Source organism: Ursus americanus, chromosome 2, assembly GCF_024610735.1.
Source record: "Ursus americanus isolate L20-20 chromosome 2, mUrsAme1.1.p, whole genome shotgun sequence".
Lineage (NCBI taxonomy): Eukaryota > Metazoa > Chordata > Mammalia > Carnivora > Ursidae > Ursus > Ursus americanus.
The window spans coordinates 75,547,649-75,567,829 of record NC_142128.1 but is presented as its reverse complement, the minus strand read 5'-3'; the positions used below and the strand labels follow the sequence as shown (position 1 = coordinate 75,567,829).

The 20,181-nt window shown below is 46.1% G+C and overlaps 2 protein-coding genes across 27 annotated transcripts in view; one reads left to right on the top strand and one right to left on the bottom strand.

Moving 5' to 3' along the window:
* The window catches only part of LAMB3 (laminin subunit beta 3), a 130,738-nt gene that overhangs the window by 66,710 nt on the left and 43,847 nt on the right, over window positions 1–20,181 (top strand). For 20 of the 26 annotated variants that reach the window (XM_087857861.1, XM_087857860.1, XM_087857858.1 and 17 more), the window contains exons 1-3: window positions 3,795–3,957; window positions 16,752–17,070; window positions 18,279–18,380. The gene's annotated coding sequence lies outside the window, so the exon portion shown is untranslated. The other 6 variants (XM_087857766.1, XM_087857764.1, XM_087857774.1 and 3 more) reach the window with 5 other exon arrangements.
* Window positions 2,672–3,352, bottom strand: G0S2 (G0/G1 switch 2). Its single transcript, XM_045787821.2, has one exon. The coding sequence runs from the start codon at window positions 3,350–3,352 to the stop codon at window positions 3,041–3,043; it is 312 nt and encodes a 103-aa protein (XP_045643777.1). The 3' UTR covers window positions 2,672–3,040.

Genomic DNA, 20,181 nt, shown 5'->3' with positions numbered 1-20,181 from the left:
CATAGAACAATCAAACTTGTCCTAAGAATGTGGCAACTTTTTAATATTCTCACAGTTGATACCAACTATATGCTTTCATTAAAACATATTACAAGTTGGAATCTGATATAATACAAAATTACATATTTATTTATATTAATAGATCAGAGTTTTGTAACAAACAAGGTGACTAATGAGTGTTTCAGGGTGACAAAATTTGAGAACCATTCGGTTAAGGTTATTTTCTAAGAGGCAAAAGCCTTTGTTAGATAAACTTAATCGGGAAATAGTTTATTTTGGAATTAAATTCATTATTATTATTTAAATTCTAGGTAGTTAACATATAAATTCATTATTTTTAATAGTCATTTAGCAGGAAGGAAAATATTTGTCAACATGCTGAGAAAAAGAACAAAAAGGCATTGGAAACAGAGAGAGGGTGTGTATGTTGGGGGTGAAGGAAAGGGTTCAGAGAAGCAGGCTGGAATAGGAAATATATCCTCTATTTGGTGGTTGGACCAAATAGAATCCCAGCATCTTGTAAGTGGGTAGGACTTCAGCGGTCATAAGACCAATCTCCTTTCCAAGTTCAGAAATCTCCTCTCCAGTTTATTTCCAACTTCTGCTTGCATGCTTTTAGTAACGGGGAGTTTACTATACATCACAAGGGAACTCCTTATGTTTTGAATTACTCTGATTACTTCATGACCTAAGACCTGCTTCCTTGTACTTCTATTTGCTACTTTTGGTTCTGCATTTTCAAGCCACATAAAATAAGTCTATTTTATTAGGCTTTGTTGGATCAATATGGCAGCCTTTCAACTATTTGGAGGCAAGTATGTGACAGGATTGTATTGTAACTTCTCTATTCCTCTATTCAATTGTTCTGTATGTGACAGGGTTCCTGGATTTTTATATGCCCAAGTCCCTCTGATCTAAGTAGGCTATTGTTTGTCAAGGTTTCTCTTGATATATAACAACTGTCATTGACTGAAAGCTTACTGTTTGCCAGGTAACTGCTGTAAGTACTTTATGTGCATTGTCTCATTTAATTTGCAGAATTATCCCATGAGGGAGGCACTATTTTACAGATGGCGGAAGAACTTAACTAACCTGAGGTAGACAGTTTCTAAGTAACTTGTCCAAGGTCTTAAAGCCAGCAAATGAGTCAGAATGCAAACCCAAGCAAGTCCAGGAGATCTTTAACTTTTTTGATTTCCCACCTGCCAGATTGTAAAGTAACACAAAACTACCTCCTCCTCCCCTTTTCTGGACATTCCACTTCCACTGATGTTAGGGTTTTGTTTTTTAGTTTTTTTTTTTTTTTAGCAGACCCTTGTTGGTTTATATTGAGCTTGTAATCAGTGGAAACACCTAGGTCTTCTTCACATGAACTGCTGCTACTAGAACAAGCCTTCATAATTCTGTGACCGTGCAACTGGATTTTTGGAACTAATTCGGTACTGTATCTTCTCTGTTCAGTTAGAGTTGGTTAGCTTCGGGCATGCTTCCAGCCTGGTGAGTCATTTTGAATCCTGACTCTACAACCTCAGCTCTGCCTCAGTAACGGAACTGATACGGATTCCTCCTGTCACGTCTCCTCGGTTGATGATAAAATTGCCAAACAGGATAGGGCCAAGGACCATTTTTGTCCCTGCGTGGGGAGAGGGGCTCCTGTTTGATAACAACCATAGTCTCTTGAGACCACCTCAAAACCTTGATTCTGATGGAGCAAACCGCTTTTCCTTCCTTTCCTTTAACCCAGGGCTTTTCCACCTCTGCCCTGTTGACATTTTGGACTGAAGAATGCTTTGTGGTGGGTGGGTGTTCCATGCATTATAAGCTGTCTAGCAGCATCCCTGGCTTCTACTCCCAAGCTGCTCGTAATAGTGCCCCTCTTCCCCTACCAGACATTTTCAAATGTCTCCTGGGGGGACAAAATTGCTCCTCCTTCGAGAATTGGTACTCCTATTCCATAAAGAGATTACTTGAGCATCAAGTATTTATTAAGAACCTATTATTTGCCCAGGACTTGATAATTTCTAAGAACACTAAAGAGAAAGAGGAAGACAAGGACCTTGATCACAAGAAGATTATACTGTACCCCTGGATGAAGAGGATTCAGATGGGTGATAACCTGTCTTTCTCCTTCTAAACTAGAGCTTCTTCCTATGATTTGAGTTAGGAGGAGGAAGGCTGGGTAGAGCTAGAGACCCAATTCAGCATTCTTGGCAGCTTGCTTTCTGTCTTCCTACTAGCTAGCTAGTTTTGTTTTCTTTCCTCTCTCGCTCACTCGTTAAAATACAGTAAGGAAGAAAGAGGTGTCGGCCATAGGAGCCTCTGGTCAGGCGTGAGATGGCAAATGTTTTTTGCCCTAGAATTCATCAGTATTTGCTATTAGTGTATTGTAGCTCAGACGTTGATTTGTCTTCTCATCTTAAAATGCTAAGCCTGGTGGGACTTAATAAAACTTTCTCTTCTGCCACCCCTAACATGAAACAAAAACGAGTCCCCAGCATATTACAGGCATGTAATGTGGACATCAGAGTCCCTAACAGTGAAGCAAATGCTGCCAGAGGGTAAGGCAGCTGCTCTCCCCACAGTGCTCAGCTAAGACCCCCTTTGCCAGCATGTTCATCCTCTCTGCTGTCCACCCCAAGAAAACACGCCCCTCTGGAATCAGATACTGAGATATAGTACAAAACGAGTTTTATTTCAAAATGCAAAATTGTGGTCATTGTAATAACAACAACAACAATAATAATAATAATATAAAAAGCATTCCCGCCTTCCACCCTAGTGCAAAATACATGCACTCAGATCGCTCAAAGATACCTAATTTCGGACATGTCACCCTGCAATGCTGCACGGCAGCAACACTTAATCCCAAACTCCTTTTGGTGGATCCGTGTGGTAGTTCCGTTCTAGAAGTCAGTGGCTTCTCAGATCTAAGTCCAAACAGCACAGGACTCCTGCTCTCTCCCACTTGAGCCCGACCCTACACGCTCTCTTTCTCACACCCAGGCTCTCTCCCCTCTCCCTCTGCGGGCTCCCAGGGGTCTTAGGAGGCGTGCTGCCGGTTGGCGAGCGCCCGGCTGCAGGGGACGGCATCCTGCTGCTTGCTTTTCTCCGCCAGGGTCTGGGTCGCGAGGGCCTTCCGCTCTAGGGCGGCCTGCAGCTCGGCCACCGCGGCCTCCTCGTCCCGCAGGCGGCTGGCGGCCGTGAAGGGGCTGCACACAGTCTCCACCAGGCCGATGACCATGCCGAGGAAGGCCAGCACGCTGCCCAGCACGTACAGCTTCACCAGCTTCCGACTGGGCCTTTGGGCCATCAGCTCCTTGGCCAGCGGGATCAGCTCCTGCACTGTTTCCATCTCGGGGGCGGGGGTGACCTGCGGGAGGGGCGGGGCAGGAAAGGGGACCATTCAGCCGCGGAAGGATGGCTCCAGCCTGCCCAAGCGTCCCTCGCTCGGCTGTCCCGCAGGAAGGTGGGGGGGACCCCGCCTGCGGGACCCCGCCCCGCCGCGCTCTCCCCGGCCGGGCTCACCTCGGAGGCTCAGCGCGAGCAGGAGGCAGCGCGAGCCGGGGGCGGCGGCGCGGCGGCGGTCAGCGCGTGCGGGGGTCCGGCCGGCCTCTGCGTTCTCCTCCTCCTCGGCAGCCGCGGCTCTTCCGGGTGGAGACTCCGCAGCTGGCACCTTGGCGGTGCCCCGGGGCCGCTTATATCTTTCCTCCGAGACCCGCCTCCCGGGCTCCCTTGGCTCGGGGCCAGCGCCGCTAGCGCCAGATGAAGGAGGGGGAAGGAGGGGGGAAGGGGGGGGAAGAGGGGAGAGGGGCGGGGAAGGACCAAGGTGGAGGCGGCCATGAGCTGTGCACGCCTGGGTCTTGTGAGCTGGGAGTCCCAGGCAGGGGAGACCGCGGCGGGGGTGCGGGGGGCGGGGCGGCCGGGACGCAGGAGGTCCCACTCCGGGTGCGCACGCAGGTGAGGACCCGGAGCCCTGGGAGGTATCGCGTACATTTCCCACGTGACTCTTCCTTAGTGGTGTGGGTGGTGGCACAGCTTTCCTTGCCCGGGGTGGCCCGTGAGGGACCCCTAAAGAGGACATCGCGGGGCGGGGGGCGGGTACTACCTACCCGGAAAATATTTAGTTTTTATTAAGGGTTGTTGTCTTCCCACAGGTGTGGGGTTCGGAGGGGAGAAGGCTAGGGGGAGAGATCCTGGTAAGGAGCCGAACCAGGTCTCCAGGCTCTGTCTGTGCTTGTGTTTCTTTCCGGCCGGACTGGTTCTATTCACAGGTGCTTGCACCGCTAGGGTCACTTGACAGATAGTTACTTAACTGAGGGTGCCCTTTTACGCAGGTGTGTGTGTGTGATGCCTCTCTGCGCTTGCCCCTGTTCGTATATGTACTTCTCTGTATCATTAAATCCAGATTATCCCCATTCCTACTTTGGGCTACGGGGCAGAGAAGATGGAAGGGGATTGTGGATAAATTTCTGCTGGTGTGGAATGCAAATAGTTCATGCTCTCAGTAACTACTTGCCACTTCCCTGGGTCTGGGGCTGCAACACCACTGTGCCAGCTCAGCTTATAGAAACGGGCAGAAGGGTGAGAGTAGAGGGTTTGGGTAAGAGCTAAAGAGAGAACTCTTGGGGGGCGCCTGGCTGGCTCAGTTGGAAGAGCATGTGGCTCTTGATCTGTGGTCCTTAGTTCAAGCAGAGATTACTTAAGTAAGACTTAAAAAAAAAAAAGCACTCTTGGACGCAAGGGAGGAGAGGAGAGAAAGATACATTTTGGCTTGGATTAAACATCATCACCCTCTGGTAGAGGGTGTAATGATTTAGCTTTGGTTATCCATTCACCGGAGTTAGCCAGCTATAGGGGAGAACAGAGAGGCAAGTGGGCCAAAGGGCTGCCAGCAGTCAAGAGGGAGGAGGGGGAAATCAGACTGGCCAGAAAATTGTAAAGGTCAGTGATGCAATCTTGCAACGCCTCCTGTGGGGAGGGACAGGGACGGGCTGTTTCAAAGACCAAATGTTTGAGTCCTTTGGTGGGCGGGTGGTCTGCGGAGGCAATTTCCCAGACAATTCAATTAAAAAAGACAACCGTAACAACTACCCTTTGCCTTGGCTATTAGCATTTAAGGTAGTAAGATTTGTGTGTGCATGCAGATTGGGCAAGGTTAGTTAAGCAGCTTTTGTAAAATTCTGCCTTTTAGTCTGCACCAAAGCAGTCAAAGTGACACGGAGCCAACCAAATAGGGGTTATTCCTAGGGGATGGTGAACCCTGTTTATTGTTCTTTTAATGTTGTCAGACAGGAAATTTCTGCAACAAGGGACGAAGTTGAGATTAATACTGATCTTGGGTCGGTCTGTCCTTTTTCTTTTTCTTTTTTTTCTTTTTCTTTTCTTCATTCTTTCTTTTAAAAGATTTTACTTATTTATTTGACAGAGAGAGAGGACGTATAAGAAGGGGAGAGGGGCAGTGGGAGAGGGACAGCAGACTCCCCGCTGAGCAGGGAGCCTGATGGGGGGCTTGATCCCAGGACCCTGGGATCATGACCTGAACTGAAAGCAGACACTTAACGGACTGAGCCACCCAGGTGCCCCAGTCTTGGCATTTTCTTTGAATCTTCCTTAAAATTTTGGAGAAGTCTCTAATTACCTGGCAGAAATGATACGTGAGCCTTCTCAGGATTTGTGAGTGTGCCAAACACTGTGGCTTCTGGAAGAGTATATGATGTATACCTTACTATTGGGGCTTTCACCTGGTTCCTTTTCTGAAGGTGAGTCAGCCCAGCTTTGGTCGCAAAACTCCAAAATTGACCGGAAATCGACTCCATCGTAATCATTTCCGTTATTTCTGTAACTGAAAGAGGGAAACCACATGTCTTCGACTGTCAACAAACTGCAGTTTATCTGGGGTTCCCCTTTTTTGTGATTTACTGTGGTAGAGCACATTATTACCTGGATGAGTCCCCCTCTTTCCCTCTTTAATAATCTGACTTTGACCCCCAGAGCCCACCAGCTTGCTGGCCAGGGCTGGGCAGACAGAGCAGCAGGTGGTATGAGTCGGTGCCAGTGCGTTTGGTGTTTCTGGTTTAGGTGGTAGCTGAGTAGGAGATGGTGGGAATAGAAGGCTAAGGAATCCAGGATCAACTTCTGTTTAGGAATTTCTGATAATTCCTCTGTCTAGGTGGGGAAAGAGAACCCAACTTCTAGGGTAGAGGGTTACGTAGGGCTTGGGAAACTAAGCATGTGCTTCAGTAGTGCTGATGTCACTTTAGAGGTGGAAAGCCTTGTGTTGCATCATGAGGGCCAGACCAGCTGTAGGGTGATCAGCCATTTCAGTGTGTCTAGGGCTGAGGGGTTTCCCCGAGTGCAGGACTTACAGGGCTGAAACTGGGACAGCTCTGGGCTAACTGGGATAGTTGGTCACCCTACCCTTGAGTCTATCCTAACATTTATTTTTTTTAATTTTTATTTCTTTTAAAGATTTTATTTATTTATTTGACAGAGAGAGAGACAGCCAGCGAGAGAGGGAACACAAGCAGGGGGAGTGGGAGAGGAAGAAGCAGGCTCCCAGCGGAGGAGCCCGATGTGGGGCTCGATCCCAGAACTCCGGGATCACACCCTGAGCTGAAGGTAGACGCTTAATGACTGAGCCACCCAGACGCTCCTATCCTAACATTTAATTGTGCCATTTCTAGGACGGTAGGAAAGGCCAGTTTAAAGTTTATTTTGCTTTTCAAATCCCTTTCTCCCAAACATTAAAGTTAAGCACCCAGAGCCATCTGCAGAGGAAACAATCACAAAGGGGTGGCAGGTGGTCCTAGGGGTGAGTGCAGAAGAGAGAGCTGTCCCCACAGCTGTGCCTTGGGGATTGAAGGAACGGGACAGAGGCCTTTTGGATGATTGGTTGTATATGAGCCTCACTTAGTAGTAGTAGTATTTTGGTACCAGCTCCTTGCTACCTGCCAAGTCCCTGCCCACCCCTAGTATTATAGGAGGCTGGAGGGAGGGGATCATGCATCATAGGGGATAGGATAAAATCATGTAAATCTTAAAACTCCATTTCTTCCCCAGTCCTGGAGTTACTTTCATTTCATGTACACTAGCTTTGCAGAGCTTTCTTATCTCTCAAATATCAATGCGTGATTTTTGACTAACCTTTGTCTAACCTTTGTCTTCCTCTAGTTTTGAAGACTAGAGTTCTAGAGTCTAGACATTTTTTTTTCTTTTATTTATTTATTTGACAGAAAGACAGCCAGTGAGAGAGGGAGAACAGGCAGGGGGAGTGGGAGAGGAAGAAGCAGGCTCCCTGCGGAGGAGCCCTATGTGGGGCTCGATCCCATAACGCCAGGACCACGCCCTGAGCCGAAGGCAGACGCTTAACTGCTGTGCCACCCAGGCGCCCCTTTTCTTTTCTTTTTTTTAAGTAGGCTCTTGTGTCTAGCAGGGAGCTTGAACTCACGACCCCAAGATCAAGAATTGCACACTCTACCAACTGAGCCAGCCAGGAGTCCCATTGTTTTTGTTTTTCGACAGGTTTCTTTTCTCTTTTCTCCTTCTCCTCCTTCTCCTCCTGCTCTTCCTCCTTTTCCTCCTCCTCCTCCTTCTTCTCTTCCTCCTCCTTCTTCTTTTCCTCCTCCTCCTTCTTTTGCCTTTAGTCCTCTCCTCTGTAATCTGTCTCGAACACTACCACCAAATAAACCTTCCTAAAATTTTTATTCTTAATTGCCTGCTTAAAGCCTGGGTCATTTCTTATTGCCTACATGGACTCCTGGGTTCTGCATATTGGATTTACTTGATTGATATTCTTGGAATCTGAGACTTCTGTGATCTGCTTTTCCCACTCATCTAACTTTAGATTTCATTTTTCTCCATTTGCTCCGCAGATGGGTTTCTCACGGTTCGAGAAACAGTCCATTCTCATTGTGGCTGCCTCACCTTTGCTCATGATCTTCTTCCTACCTGAAATGCTCTTCTCTTTCTACTGTGTCTTCCTTTTTTCAGTTCGTGTGCTCCAAGAATCCAGCAGCACACCCTGATCTCCCCTTTCTGTGAATTTCAGCCACCCCTGTGGCTCGTCCTGCGCAGGTTGGCACTGTGTTGTGTACTGTTTTACAGCTCTCTCATTGTTCCTTGTGGGCTTGCCCTGTCTCCGTGGAACACCAGATCTTTGTACCTTTCATGGTGCTAACGTATAATAGGGGCTTAATCAATAAGAGTTACATTGACCTGAAAGTCAGTATTGAGCTAGAGATTGCAAAATGATCAGATTCTCTTGGGAGGTTATTTTAGGCACAGTGGCTTGTCCTTGGCATAGAGCCTTGGGGTTAAGATTGCCCAAGACCTGGCAGCTCGGCTTAGTTCCTTCCACTCTGGCTTCCTCACCTTTCACTTGCACTCCCAACTTAGTGTCTGACATTGCAGCGATTGGCTTCCTCTAGGGCACTCCTCCAGCCTGCTCCTGGGACCCCAGGGCCTTGACAAATCCAACTGGTGAACCCCTCGTAGACAGTGTGCTTTAGTCCCTCATGGCTTCTGGCCAAGCAGAGCCACTATCTGCTGGACCACACAGGATGTGCTGGGGGCAGCAACACCCAACTGCTCACCTCCCACTTGTGAACCACGCTACTCTGCTCTGTAAGTTTGAATCTGTAAGTGCAGGGAATTTTCCCCAAGCTCAAATGCCACTTAGACTTAAGAGTATAGGCCTCTGGAGTCGAACAGACTTGGGTTCGTTCAAGACCTGGCTCCTCTTACCAGGGTCTGACCTTGGACAAGTGACTTAACTTCTCTAGTCTCATTTCCTCATCTGTAAAGGGAGGGTGGTGATCACACCTGTTAAATGAGGTGTGGTGAAGCCCGTATGAGCCGGAGCACTGGGAGAGGCTGAGCAGTTGGGCAGGAATGGAAGCAGTCAATACCTGTTATTGATTCAGTCATTATTCTGTTGTCTTTGCCCCCTGCTCAGGTCAGCAGTTCCTGTGGTCCTTTAGCCCGGTGCAGGTCATTCACATTCCCTAGGTGGCATATAGGCAGCAATAAGGTCCAAAAACGTTTGTTGAAGATGGCCGTGTATCTGATAACTGTGTTAGGTACAGTTATAGACAGCAGAACACGACATTGTTTTTGCCCTCGTGAGGCTCGCAGTCAAGAAGAGGACTCAGACATTAAGTTATTACAATATACTGGGATAAGCACAATAATAGAAATACATACCAGGTGAACAAATGGGCTAGAATGAGAAATGTATTGACTGATTCAGTTTGGGGAGGAGATGGTCAAGGAAGGCCTAAGAGTGGATGATGCCTGAGCAGCTGAGAGTTTTAAAGAATGGATGATGTTCACCAGGTGACTCTGGGAGGAAGTGGGGGTTCAGGGTTAGGGGAGGCCTGGAGTGAGAGAGGGCTGCATGTAAAAAGGATGGTATGCATGAGAATACGTTGCATGGTCCAAGAGAAGTTAGGCAAGATTGGCATCGGATCATAAAGGATGAGTTTTGGGAAATGGCAGGAAATGAGTAGAAAGTAGTAGGCAGGAGCCATAATGAACAATTACCTAAATGGTTGCCAACGTATGTGATGTCTTGAACTATTGACTACTCCCTCCTTCTAGGAAGACATTCTCCTTGGCTTCCGTGTCATCATATTCTAATTTTCCTCCTATTCTATTCTGGACACTCCTCAGTTTTTTGTTTGTTTGTTTGTTTGTTTTGTTTTTTTTTTTCCTTCTCACTTTTGCCTTTAAAAAAAAATTTTTTTTTAAGTAGACTCCATTTCCAGCATGGATCCCAATGAGAGGATTGAACTCATGACCCTGAGATCAAGACCTGAGCTGAGATTAAGAGTGGGACACTTGGGGCACCTGGGTGGCTCAGTCGTTAAGCGTCTGCCTTTGGCTCAGGTCATGATCCCAGGGTCCTGGGATGGAGTCCCCACATCAGGCTCCCTGCTCAACGGGAAGCCTGCTTCTCCCTCTCCTCCTTCCCCTGCTGGTGTTCCCTCTCTCACTGTGTCTCTCTCTGTCAAATAAATAAATAAAATCTTAAAAAAAAATAGTCGGACACTTAACTGAGCCACCCAGGTTCCTTACCCTTTTGCCTTTTATATGACCTTTATATAAATATCAGCAGTTCTCAGGACTCAGTCCTGGACCTCTTTTTAAACTTAACCTACTCTCTTTAGGTGATTTAGTTTACTTGTGAGGCTTCCATTATGCCTCTGTGCAGATGACATACACGTCTGAGCCCTAGACATCCATATCTTCCTGCCAAGGCTACATCTTGGCTTGGATATCTTGCAGCTATCAAACTTTCTGTGTCTGAAGCCAAAGTCAATGTTTCCACCCCCAAACCTTGTACCACCATCTTGCTTCATCTAGTCTTACCATCTGTCTGGTAGCCCAGGTCCTAAGCCTGGGAGCCATCCTTTTCTCTTCTTTCTCTGTCACCTCTCATGTACGACCACCAAGACTTGTGATTTTGCCTCTTAAAATCTCCTGGCTTTATTTGTTTTCGATCCCCCTTGCCACCCTCCTAGTCTAAGCCCTCATCACCTCACCTGGACTGTTGCTGTGGTCTTATAACTGGTCTCTCTGTCTTGGGTCTTGACCTATCCAATCCAATCCAATCCAATCCAATCAATCTAATTTAATCCAGTGTAAACTTAAAAGAAAAAAGAAAAAAGAAACAAACAGACCTTATCATGTCACTCTTCTCTTTAAAACCTTTCAGTGGGGGGCACCTGGATGGCTGAGTTAGTTAAGTGTCTGCCTTCAGCTCAGGTCATGCTCCCAGCATCCTGGGATTGAGTCCGCATCGGGCTCCCTGCTCAGCGGCGAGTCTGCTCCCTCTCCCTCTGCTGCTCCCCCTGCTTGTGCTCTCTCTCTCTCTCAAATAAATAAATAAATAAATAAAATCTTAAAAAAAAAAACAACAAAAAAAAACCAAAAACCCTTCAGTGGATCCCCATGTTGCCCTTTGGATCATGGCCTGGATTCTTAGCATGGTGTATAAGTTCACCCGTGATCTTTTCCTTGTCTGTTTTTCCAGTTCACCGTATATCCCTCAACCCCTGCTCTCTAGGTGCCAGCCACACTGTTTGGTTCTTTCACAACTTCAGATCCTTCCTCATGTTGTTCTCTCCACCTCAAACACTTTGATCATTTCCCTCATCTTATGGACTCGTGCTCATCCTTCAAGTGTCATTGTCCACTCACTGCCTTAGGGAGGCCTTCCTTGACGCTTAGGTGAGGGAAGCTCCCTGTGCTGCACATTCCCATAGCCATCTTACTTTCCCTTTCACGACTCCATTGTGTGTCTCCATTGCCAGACTGTAAGCTCTGTGAGGGTGGGAACGATCTCTGTCTTGTTCAGTGTTCTCAGAGCTAGCACAAAGCATTGTCTATTGAGTTATTTAATCATAGCTATCAGTTTGTCTTGTATTGCATTGATTATCCTCTAGGCAGTGGGAAAAATTGATGTCTTTCAGGCAGCAGAACAGTTCAATAAGGTTGGCGTTTTAAGTAGCTCACTATTGGCAGAGTGAAGAATGCACGAGTGGAGCAAGACTAGAGGCAATGAGTAGGATATTGTTAGAGTAATTTGGGCAGTGAGGGTCTGGGCTAAGACAGAAGTAATGGGGATAGAGGAAGACAGATTTGAGTGATGCACTGTAGGTAAAACTGGAAGGCTTAGTGCTGTAGAAGAGAAAAGGTGTCAGAGATGACTCCCAGGTTTGGAGAAGGAAGAAGGAGCACATTTGGGGAAGAAGAGAATGGGTACCATTTTGGGTATAATGAGTTTGGACTGTTTATGAGACGTGCTGGCAAAGGTGGTTGTTAGCAGTTGTATAGGAATCAGGAATCTGGAGCTCTGGAGAGAGATTGGGTTGTAAGTTGAGGATTTGAGAAGTTTCAGTGAGTTGGGGGTGGCCGAGATCTTGGGAATGGGGGAGATAACCCATGAGGGAATAGAGAGAGGAGAGAAGGATGGAAATAAGGGGGCTGAGAAAACGCTAATGCTTGCCTGAGACTGGTGGTGAAGGAGAGCGATAGGTCTAACTGCCTAAGTCAGCTTGCAGAGTAGTTTGGTTCTAAGAGTATTAATCACAAAGTCTGATTTTCTTCCTTCACATCCAGAATCTAGGCCAAGAGCCCTCTTGGAATAAAGGACTCATTTCTAATGTAATAGGCAGAATTTTAAGATGGCCCCTGATGTACAAGCCCTATAAAGCCCCCAGGATTTGCGAACATGATGGGATTGTCACTCTCATGATTAGGCTATATTATATGGACAGCTGATTTAATAAAATTAAAAATTCAGTTCTTCAGTCACTTGAACTACATTTCAAGCACTCAACAACCACAAGTAGTTAGTGGCTACCATATTGGACAGTGCAGATAAAGAACATTTCCATGATTGCAGAAAGTTCTATAGCAGAGCACTGGGTCTCAATCCATGGAACTGTAGGAAACATCTGGGAAGTGGTTCTCCATTCTGGCTATAGATGCTGCCTGAATTCTTTGTTCCTCTTCAAAACTAAAACGGTTTATTAACGGTTGCTTACAATTACTGTATCCATTTCTTTATCAGCCATTCACTTTTGCCCACTTCCATCTGGCTTCCATTACCACACCCCCACCAAAAGCTAATGGGATATTTATTGAATGAATTAGATTTTATCATTCAACAGATAATAACTCTTCCTTCCTTCTAAAAACACCTTTTCTCTGTGCTTCAGGGACACTGCATTCTCCTGCTGAAGAACAGGAGAACACTGCACCCTTCTGCTCTTCATTGTATCACCTTAGTTTCTTCTTCCCAGATTTCCTTTGTTACACCTTTCTCTTCTATCAGTCAGTGGTTCTCAACCTTGAACACACATTCGAATCACTGGGGAGCTTTTAAAGTTTCTGAAGGCCGGGCTAGATCAATTAAATCAGAAATTTCTCCAAGTGGGACCTAAAGATCAGTAATGTTTAAAGTTCTAAAGGTGATTCTTTTGTGCAGTCAAGGTAGTGAATTGCTGCTCTTAATGTTGGGGGTATTGTAGGGTCTTACCATGATCCCTCTTCTCCAGCTACATTATTTCCCTAGGTCAGTGGTTCTCAGTCCTGACTCCACTTTAGAATCATCCTGGGAGCTTTTAAAAGCCGTCATTGCCGGGGAGTTCCCCAAGATGGATCGACTCTAAATTCCTGAGGGTGATTCTAGTATCTCCTGGGGCTGGAGTAAGACTTTAGAGGTCCTAAGCCCTGAAAAGATTGAGTTTTCCACCCTGCCCATATAAATCAAAATAACAACAATATTAAATCTTAAAATATAGATAGGGGGGATGTACAGCCTTCTAATTTTGCCTAAGGTGTTTACTTCCATATCTTAAAAAAATAATTAGATACAAAAATTTTGATACCTCTACTTTGCTGGCAACTTAAATATGTGTTTAGCCTGCCTTAGGAAGTCCGAATTTCAACCCAAGGTCACCTCTTTGGAGCGACTTCTCTTATCCATCCTTTTTTTTTTTTTTTTAAGATCTTAAAAAAATTTATTTGATGGAGATCACGCGTGAGGGAGCACAAGCAAAGGGAACGGCAGAGGGAGAGGGAGGAGCAGACTCCCTGCTGAGCAGGGAGCCCAATGCAGGGCTCAATCCCAGGACCCTGGGATCATGACCTGAGCCAAAGGCAGACGCTTAGCTGACTGAGCGACCCAGGCGTCCCTTATCCATCCTTTCTAAAGTGGCACTCCCAACAGCCTGAGATCCTCATCTATTATATCGTCCCCTTAAAAAACATTTCATACAAAGTGTTGGAAATTGTAATTGTTAGATTTAGTTTTTGGTTTACTTGTTTATTGTTTGTCTCCTCCACGATGTCAGGGTCTTGTCTTTTTTGCTGCTATCTTTTGTGTCCCCATCTAGCACAATGGCTGGTACAAAATAAGTGTTCAATAAATATTTCCAGAATGAATGAATGAATGCACACTGATGTATGGCAAATGGCAGTGAGTAGATGAATCCCAAGGCAGATAGGCCACCTTGGGTTGTCACCGTGTACAAGGCTGTCTTCTGGGGTGGGATGGGAGAAGTGAGTTCATGAAGGGAGATCCTTGTTTCCAGCAACCTGGTCAAGGCTTGGAGCAGCAGGTACATGCCATGATGTCGGATGGATGCCAGCAAGTATTTATTTTTAGGTTGTAATTTCCCTGTGTCACCTCCAAATTTTCAGTAAAATTTCTTAAATTCAACAGCTGTGTGTTTCGTTCCTTGGGGAATGGAGGAAGGACTGTGTGTTCATGTTTGGGGTCAAAATAGGCTGGTGAGATGCTTAAAAGAGCTAGGAGTGTTTGAAGGCAAATAGCAACTAGAATGAATTTGAATTATCCGCTAGCATCTCCCTAGAGTTGTCAGCATTATGGTTATTTGGATAGTAGACAAAAGGGTGATTTGGAGAGCTAAGAAGTTGAGGTCACTCTGGTTACATAATTAATAAATTATTTGGTAATTATGTGTTCAGTGGCTGTGTCCCATGAGACAATTGTCTCCCTCTGGACAGTGATTCTGTCTGACTTGTTTACTCTTGGTCACTGGATGCCTGGCTGGGTGGGTGCTCAGTAAATATTTGTTTTGCAAATGAATGGTTCTGGATGTTTTTGTGTTTCTGAGTCAAAAGTCAGAAAGGTCTGCTGACATTTGATGTGGAGGACTGGAAGAAAAGCCCAGGCTCTGAGGATGAGAACCACGTAGAAGCTGGGGGGAGAGGGGTGTTCTGTACAGACTGGTTTGTTGGGAGGATTCAGATCCAAGCTCAGACCCCCAGGACGGCTGGAGGGATAACAGGACACTGTTGATGCCTAGTCAGTGGACTTAGAGAAACAAGTATTCTGAGACCCCACTGGGTTGTGGGAAGGGGTATCTTAATGTCTTAGGCTTGGTGCTCATTGGCCCAGGGTTGGGATAGACCTAAGATGACTGGTGGGACACATTATCTTAGGTGGCACAAGAGCAGGCAGGGATTGACAGACCTTTGGCTATACATGTTCCTGGATTCTCTGAGGGTGACAAAGAACCCTTAAACATGTTGAAGAGTTCTTTTGTCCTAAGACCCTCTCTCCATTTGTGCCCTCCTCTCCCCTGGCCCCACTTGATCCCTTGCATCCCCTCTGCGGGTTTTAAAAGCTGGGTCTTGTATGCTCTGAGTGCCTAGGTCCATAGCCTGAACGCAGAAGTATTTTAGTTCCCCAAACCAAAAATACTGCCATTTTGATTCCTGGCCTTTCTTTCCCCAAGGATCAGCCATGGTGGATGGAATAGGAAGCCTAAGCTTGGGGGCGTATTGATCAGTGGATTGACTCACCATGAATTTTCCCAGGTTCCAGTTCTCAGGAGAAAAAAATGCTTATTTTTCTGGATGATTTTTCTCTGCATGTTGTCTTGACAGAGAGTTATGCAGTAATATTCATGGCATCATGTTTTTCAACACTTTTTGTTAGGTCTCCCCTTGCCCCGTGGATCCGTACTAATAAATCAGTAATTGTTTATTGAGCATCTGCTATGTGCAAACACTGGGTTATGCACTCATCAGGGGATAAAAAGAATGGCTAAGGGTTGTTCCTGTTCTCCAGGAATTTACAATCCAGGTTTAGGGACAAATTACGAAATAACTAAAAGTTAAGTAACCGTAAATACGTAAATTTGACATAGAAGGGATTTACAAACAAAACAGAATTGATTGGTACTAAAATTGTATAAGGTCTGCTGCTGGGATTTGAGGAGAATTTATGGAGAATACCAGAGAAGTCATCACTGATCCAGGACCCTGATCTGAGTCTTGGATTTAGAACTTATCCAAGTGTGCAAGAGGTGGAGACATCAGTGTAGATGAGCAGAGCTGGATGAACTGAGCCTAAGTGTGGTCAAGGGAACGGAATGGCTGGATCAGAGCACCATGTGAAGGGGGGCTGTGTGAGATAAGGTCAAATGTGCAGCTTTTTGGGGCACCTGGGTGGCTCAGTCGTTAAGCGTCTGCCTTCGGCTCGGGGTGTGGTCCCAGGGTCCCGGGATCAAGCCCCACATCGGGCTCCCTGCTCCACTGGGAGCCTGCTTCTTCCTCTCCCACTCCCCCTGCTTGTGTTCCCTCTCTCACTGGCTGTCTCTCTCTGTGTCAAATAAATAAATAAAATCTTAAAAAAAAATTGTAGCTTTTTAAGCAGGACCCTGAGAGCCTAGCCTGGCTGTGGGCTTGGAATCTTAACCTGGAGATGATGGAAAGCGTACAGGTCAAAGTGCATACCAAGTCCAAGGCAGCAAGCGAAGCACTAGGCCAATGCTAACAGGGTGAAACGTACCTTGGAAGAAGTGCAAAGGCTTGTGTGTGCATCAATGTGTGTGTGTGTGTGCACGCGTGTGCGTGCGTGTGTGCGTGTGCACGCACGTGGGGACACCTCTTAAGAAGAGCACAAATTCAAGATGGGGGACGAATGCTATTCTAATAGTATTTGACTTGAAACAGCTAGAAGGGTTAATAGACCTCTCAGCTCAGTATGGGTCCTTGGTGTGATCTGGCTGGGATCTGGCCGGGAAAAGCCTCCTGCAGCTCAGGCTTCAGCAGCAGGAATCGAGTTTCCAGAACCAGAGTGGTACTGGTGTGCTATTTTCTTTCCTCAAGTCCTTGAAGAGGACGACTTTGATAAGATGGCCAATATTCATACAGGGGCTTCCTGAGTTCTCTCCTGTGGGAGAGTCTTATTCTCATGTGCTCTTTCCATTCAGGTTTCCCTAGGACCGGGAGCCCACTTGACTTTCTCAGACCACTGCACATCCTCGTGCAGAGTTTACTGAGCTGCCCGAGGTGACACGTTCCAACCTTGTCTGGGAGGAAAAGTATCGATGTACAACCAGCTGAGCAAGCATTTGTCCGGGATGAAATGCTGTTCTGAGACATGGAACTTCTAGAGCTAAAACAAGGAGAATCCTGGAAAACTACAATGGTTGGTCACCCTACAACATTCCAGAACCTTCTCCTTGAAGATTCGCCCCCACACCCAGTGGTTTTTCTCTTAGAAACTGGAGCAGGACGCCGGTCTCATAGGTATTTATCTTCTCAGTACAACTTGCAGAGATCTCATGGTCTGTGTTTCTAAGGTTTTCCAAGGGGTCAAGCTTGTGAAGTTTTAAGTTTTGCAAATCTGACATATTCACTAAGGCCATTTTTCCTATCCGTTTCCTTGCGGTGGCATAGTCTATAAACTGTCCCATATGATGTTCCCTTTTTGTGAGAAACAGATTCCCTTAATCTTGGAAGGACCAGATATTGTAATGGAAAGAAAGTGGAATTTTGGAAGCTTAAAGCTCTTCTGGTGGATTCTGGTTTCACCATATACTAGTTGTGGTAGTCAGTGCAATGTGTTCACCACGTTCTACTGTGTTTTCCTCTTCTGGACACATAGGAAGATCCCTTAGGCGCCCTCTGAACGGTTCTGGCCAATAGGTTGTAAGCCGAGTGACTGTGTCACTTTAGAGCTGAAGCACGGAATATGAGAGAGCTTCTCCATGCTCCTCTGTCCTTGCTGTCATGACCATGAAGGCCACGTGGCCTTGTTGGTGCGGCTACAAGACGGCAGAAGTCCCTGAGTGCCTGTAGAACAGAGGACCTCTCCCCTCACCATCGTCTCCCATCTTACTTTGTGCGAGCAACAGACGAATGTTTGTTGTGTTACAGCTGCTGAGATTTTGTGCTTAGTTTATCACTGGCAATGAAAAACGCTAGTTCTGCGTCTTCCTCCCCTTGGGTTACCCTAATAAAATAGCATGAATTGGGTGGCTTAAGCAACAGACATTTATTTCTCACGGTTCTAGGAGAGGAGAAGGCCAAGGCCAACTGGTGCTGGTGAGAGCTGGCTTCCTGGAGTCAGACAGGTGGCTCTTTGTTCTCTGTGGAGGCAGAGCCTTGGTGTCCCCTCCTCTTCTTATAAGGGCACTAATCCCATTAGGGGGACTCCACCCGGATGACCTCATCTAGACCTAAGTACCTCCCAAAGCCCCGTCTCCTAATACCATCACATTGGGGTTAGGGTTTCAACATATGAATGGGTGGGAGAAGCATATTTAGTTCCTAACACCTTGTAATCTTGTCAAGCTACCTAATAATGCTGACGCTTTAAAAAAGGGAAGTAATATCTCCTTCAAAGAGCCATCTTAAAGAGCTACATAAATGAGATACTGTAGATGTGGTGTTTAGAATGGTTCCTCATGCATACCAAGAGCAGAAAAACATTTTGTTCCCTTTTGTTCTTTTAGGAAAATATGCAGATGTTTCTTTCTGGAGTAATATTTAACCAAAGGAGTAAATACAACGTCTCCTGTCCAGGGAAGCATACACAGAGTCTCCAGAAGATGCAGGTAGGCCCATCTCTGTACTGTTGTTTGTCTCTTGATCTTTCCCCTGGAGTGGTCTTTGATCAAGGAACCTGTGCCCACAACAGGCCACCATGGTGTCAGACATTGGACACCAGGACCTCCCCACCCCTTCACTTCTAAGCATCATATTTTAGGAAAATTGTTGACAGGTGGGGGAACTTCTAGAGGAAGGTGAGCAGGTTAGGAAAAGCCTGGAAGCCATGGGGGTGGGTGAACAGCCTACTACAAGTAAGGTTGCCAGGTTTAGCAAATAAAAATATGAGAAGCCCAGTAACATTAGAATTTCAGATAAACAGTGGATCCCATTTTAGTAGATAAGTTGCGCCATGCAATCTTTTTATCTGAGATTCAGATTTCACTGGGATCCCTGTATTTTATCTGGCAGTGCTGGCCACAAGGATTGTGGAGGACAGTGCACACACATCACACAGAGACGCCACATCGCACTTGGGAGCACAAATGTGTATTTATACTTGGCTCCCGGGAGCTGCTGGGTATGCAGATTTCTGAGTGAGCAAGGGGGAAGGAAGTTCAGAATTAGGTGTGTTATTCTGGGAGAACTGCATGGGAAAGGCAAATTTGGGTGAGGGTGGGAGTTTTTGGTTATCCTCACTTCCTCCTTCCCCTCAAAATATCGATAGATGAGAACAGGCTCTTTTGATTTGCCCTAAGACATACGAGCGGGAAGATAAGGTGCTGGTAATTACTTAGTACTTTTTCTACCTTCCCTCTCTTTTGGCTTGTCCTTCCTTACACATTTATTAGTACATCCATTTATTGAGGAACTATGCTAAGGGCTTTCTTGACAGAAGAAATCGAATAGCCCCAAGAAGCCATATTTCTTAAGAAGGGGAAACCGTGTCTTACAAAACCGACAGTAGTTTAGACAACTTCTAGTGAACTCCGGGGCAGTCTGTGGTTTTAGTGGAAGGGGTGCGGGGCACAGGAGGGAGCAAAGAGGATGGATTAATAACTTGTGGAGGAACAAAAATTACCATCCTTACCCCAATACTTGTAACTTTATGTTTACTGATTATTCTAGCAAAATATGCTCATTGTGGAAGATGAGAGCATGCAGAGGAATAGAAAGAGACGGGAAATGTTAGTGTGTTGGATATTTTCTCCCTGGCTTCTCTCTGAGTATTAGTTTTCTTTAGAGTTAAGTAGATTTTATATACATTTATTTTCTAATCACCCCTTCAGTATCCCATAAACATGTCCCTCTTTATTGGTATTAAATCTCTTATCAATATTTTAGGTCAGAAGGGTGTCAGGATTTGTTTTTTTTTTTTTTAAGATTTTATTTATTTATTTGACAGAGAGAGATAGCGAGAGAGGGAACACAAGCAGGGGGAGTGGGAGTGGGAGAAGCAGGCTTCCTGCTGAGCAGGGAGCCTGATGCGGGGCTCGATCCCAGGACCCTGGGATCATGACCTGAGCTGAAGGCAGACGCTTAACGACTGAGCCACCCAGGCGCCCCAGAAGGGGGTCAGTTTTGACTCATGTTTTCAGGGGAAGGAATGAGATTGGATAAAGACTCATCACCCTTGTCTGCTAGGATATGGACCAGATATAGATCAGTGTAAGCAAGGCCCCAGGGAAAGTGTAGGTGGCTTTTGTCTAGAGCCCTCAGACTTGCTGGGCAAGTTAAAAACAAGACTTCTGTCCAGATTCGCTTAGACTCCTATTCTTATCAGGTGTTGGACTCTGGTTTTACTGAATCTTGATGACCATAAAATAATAGGTCTGTTTTGCTTACGCCTGTTCCTCTGCCCTCTGTTTG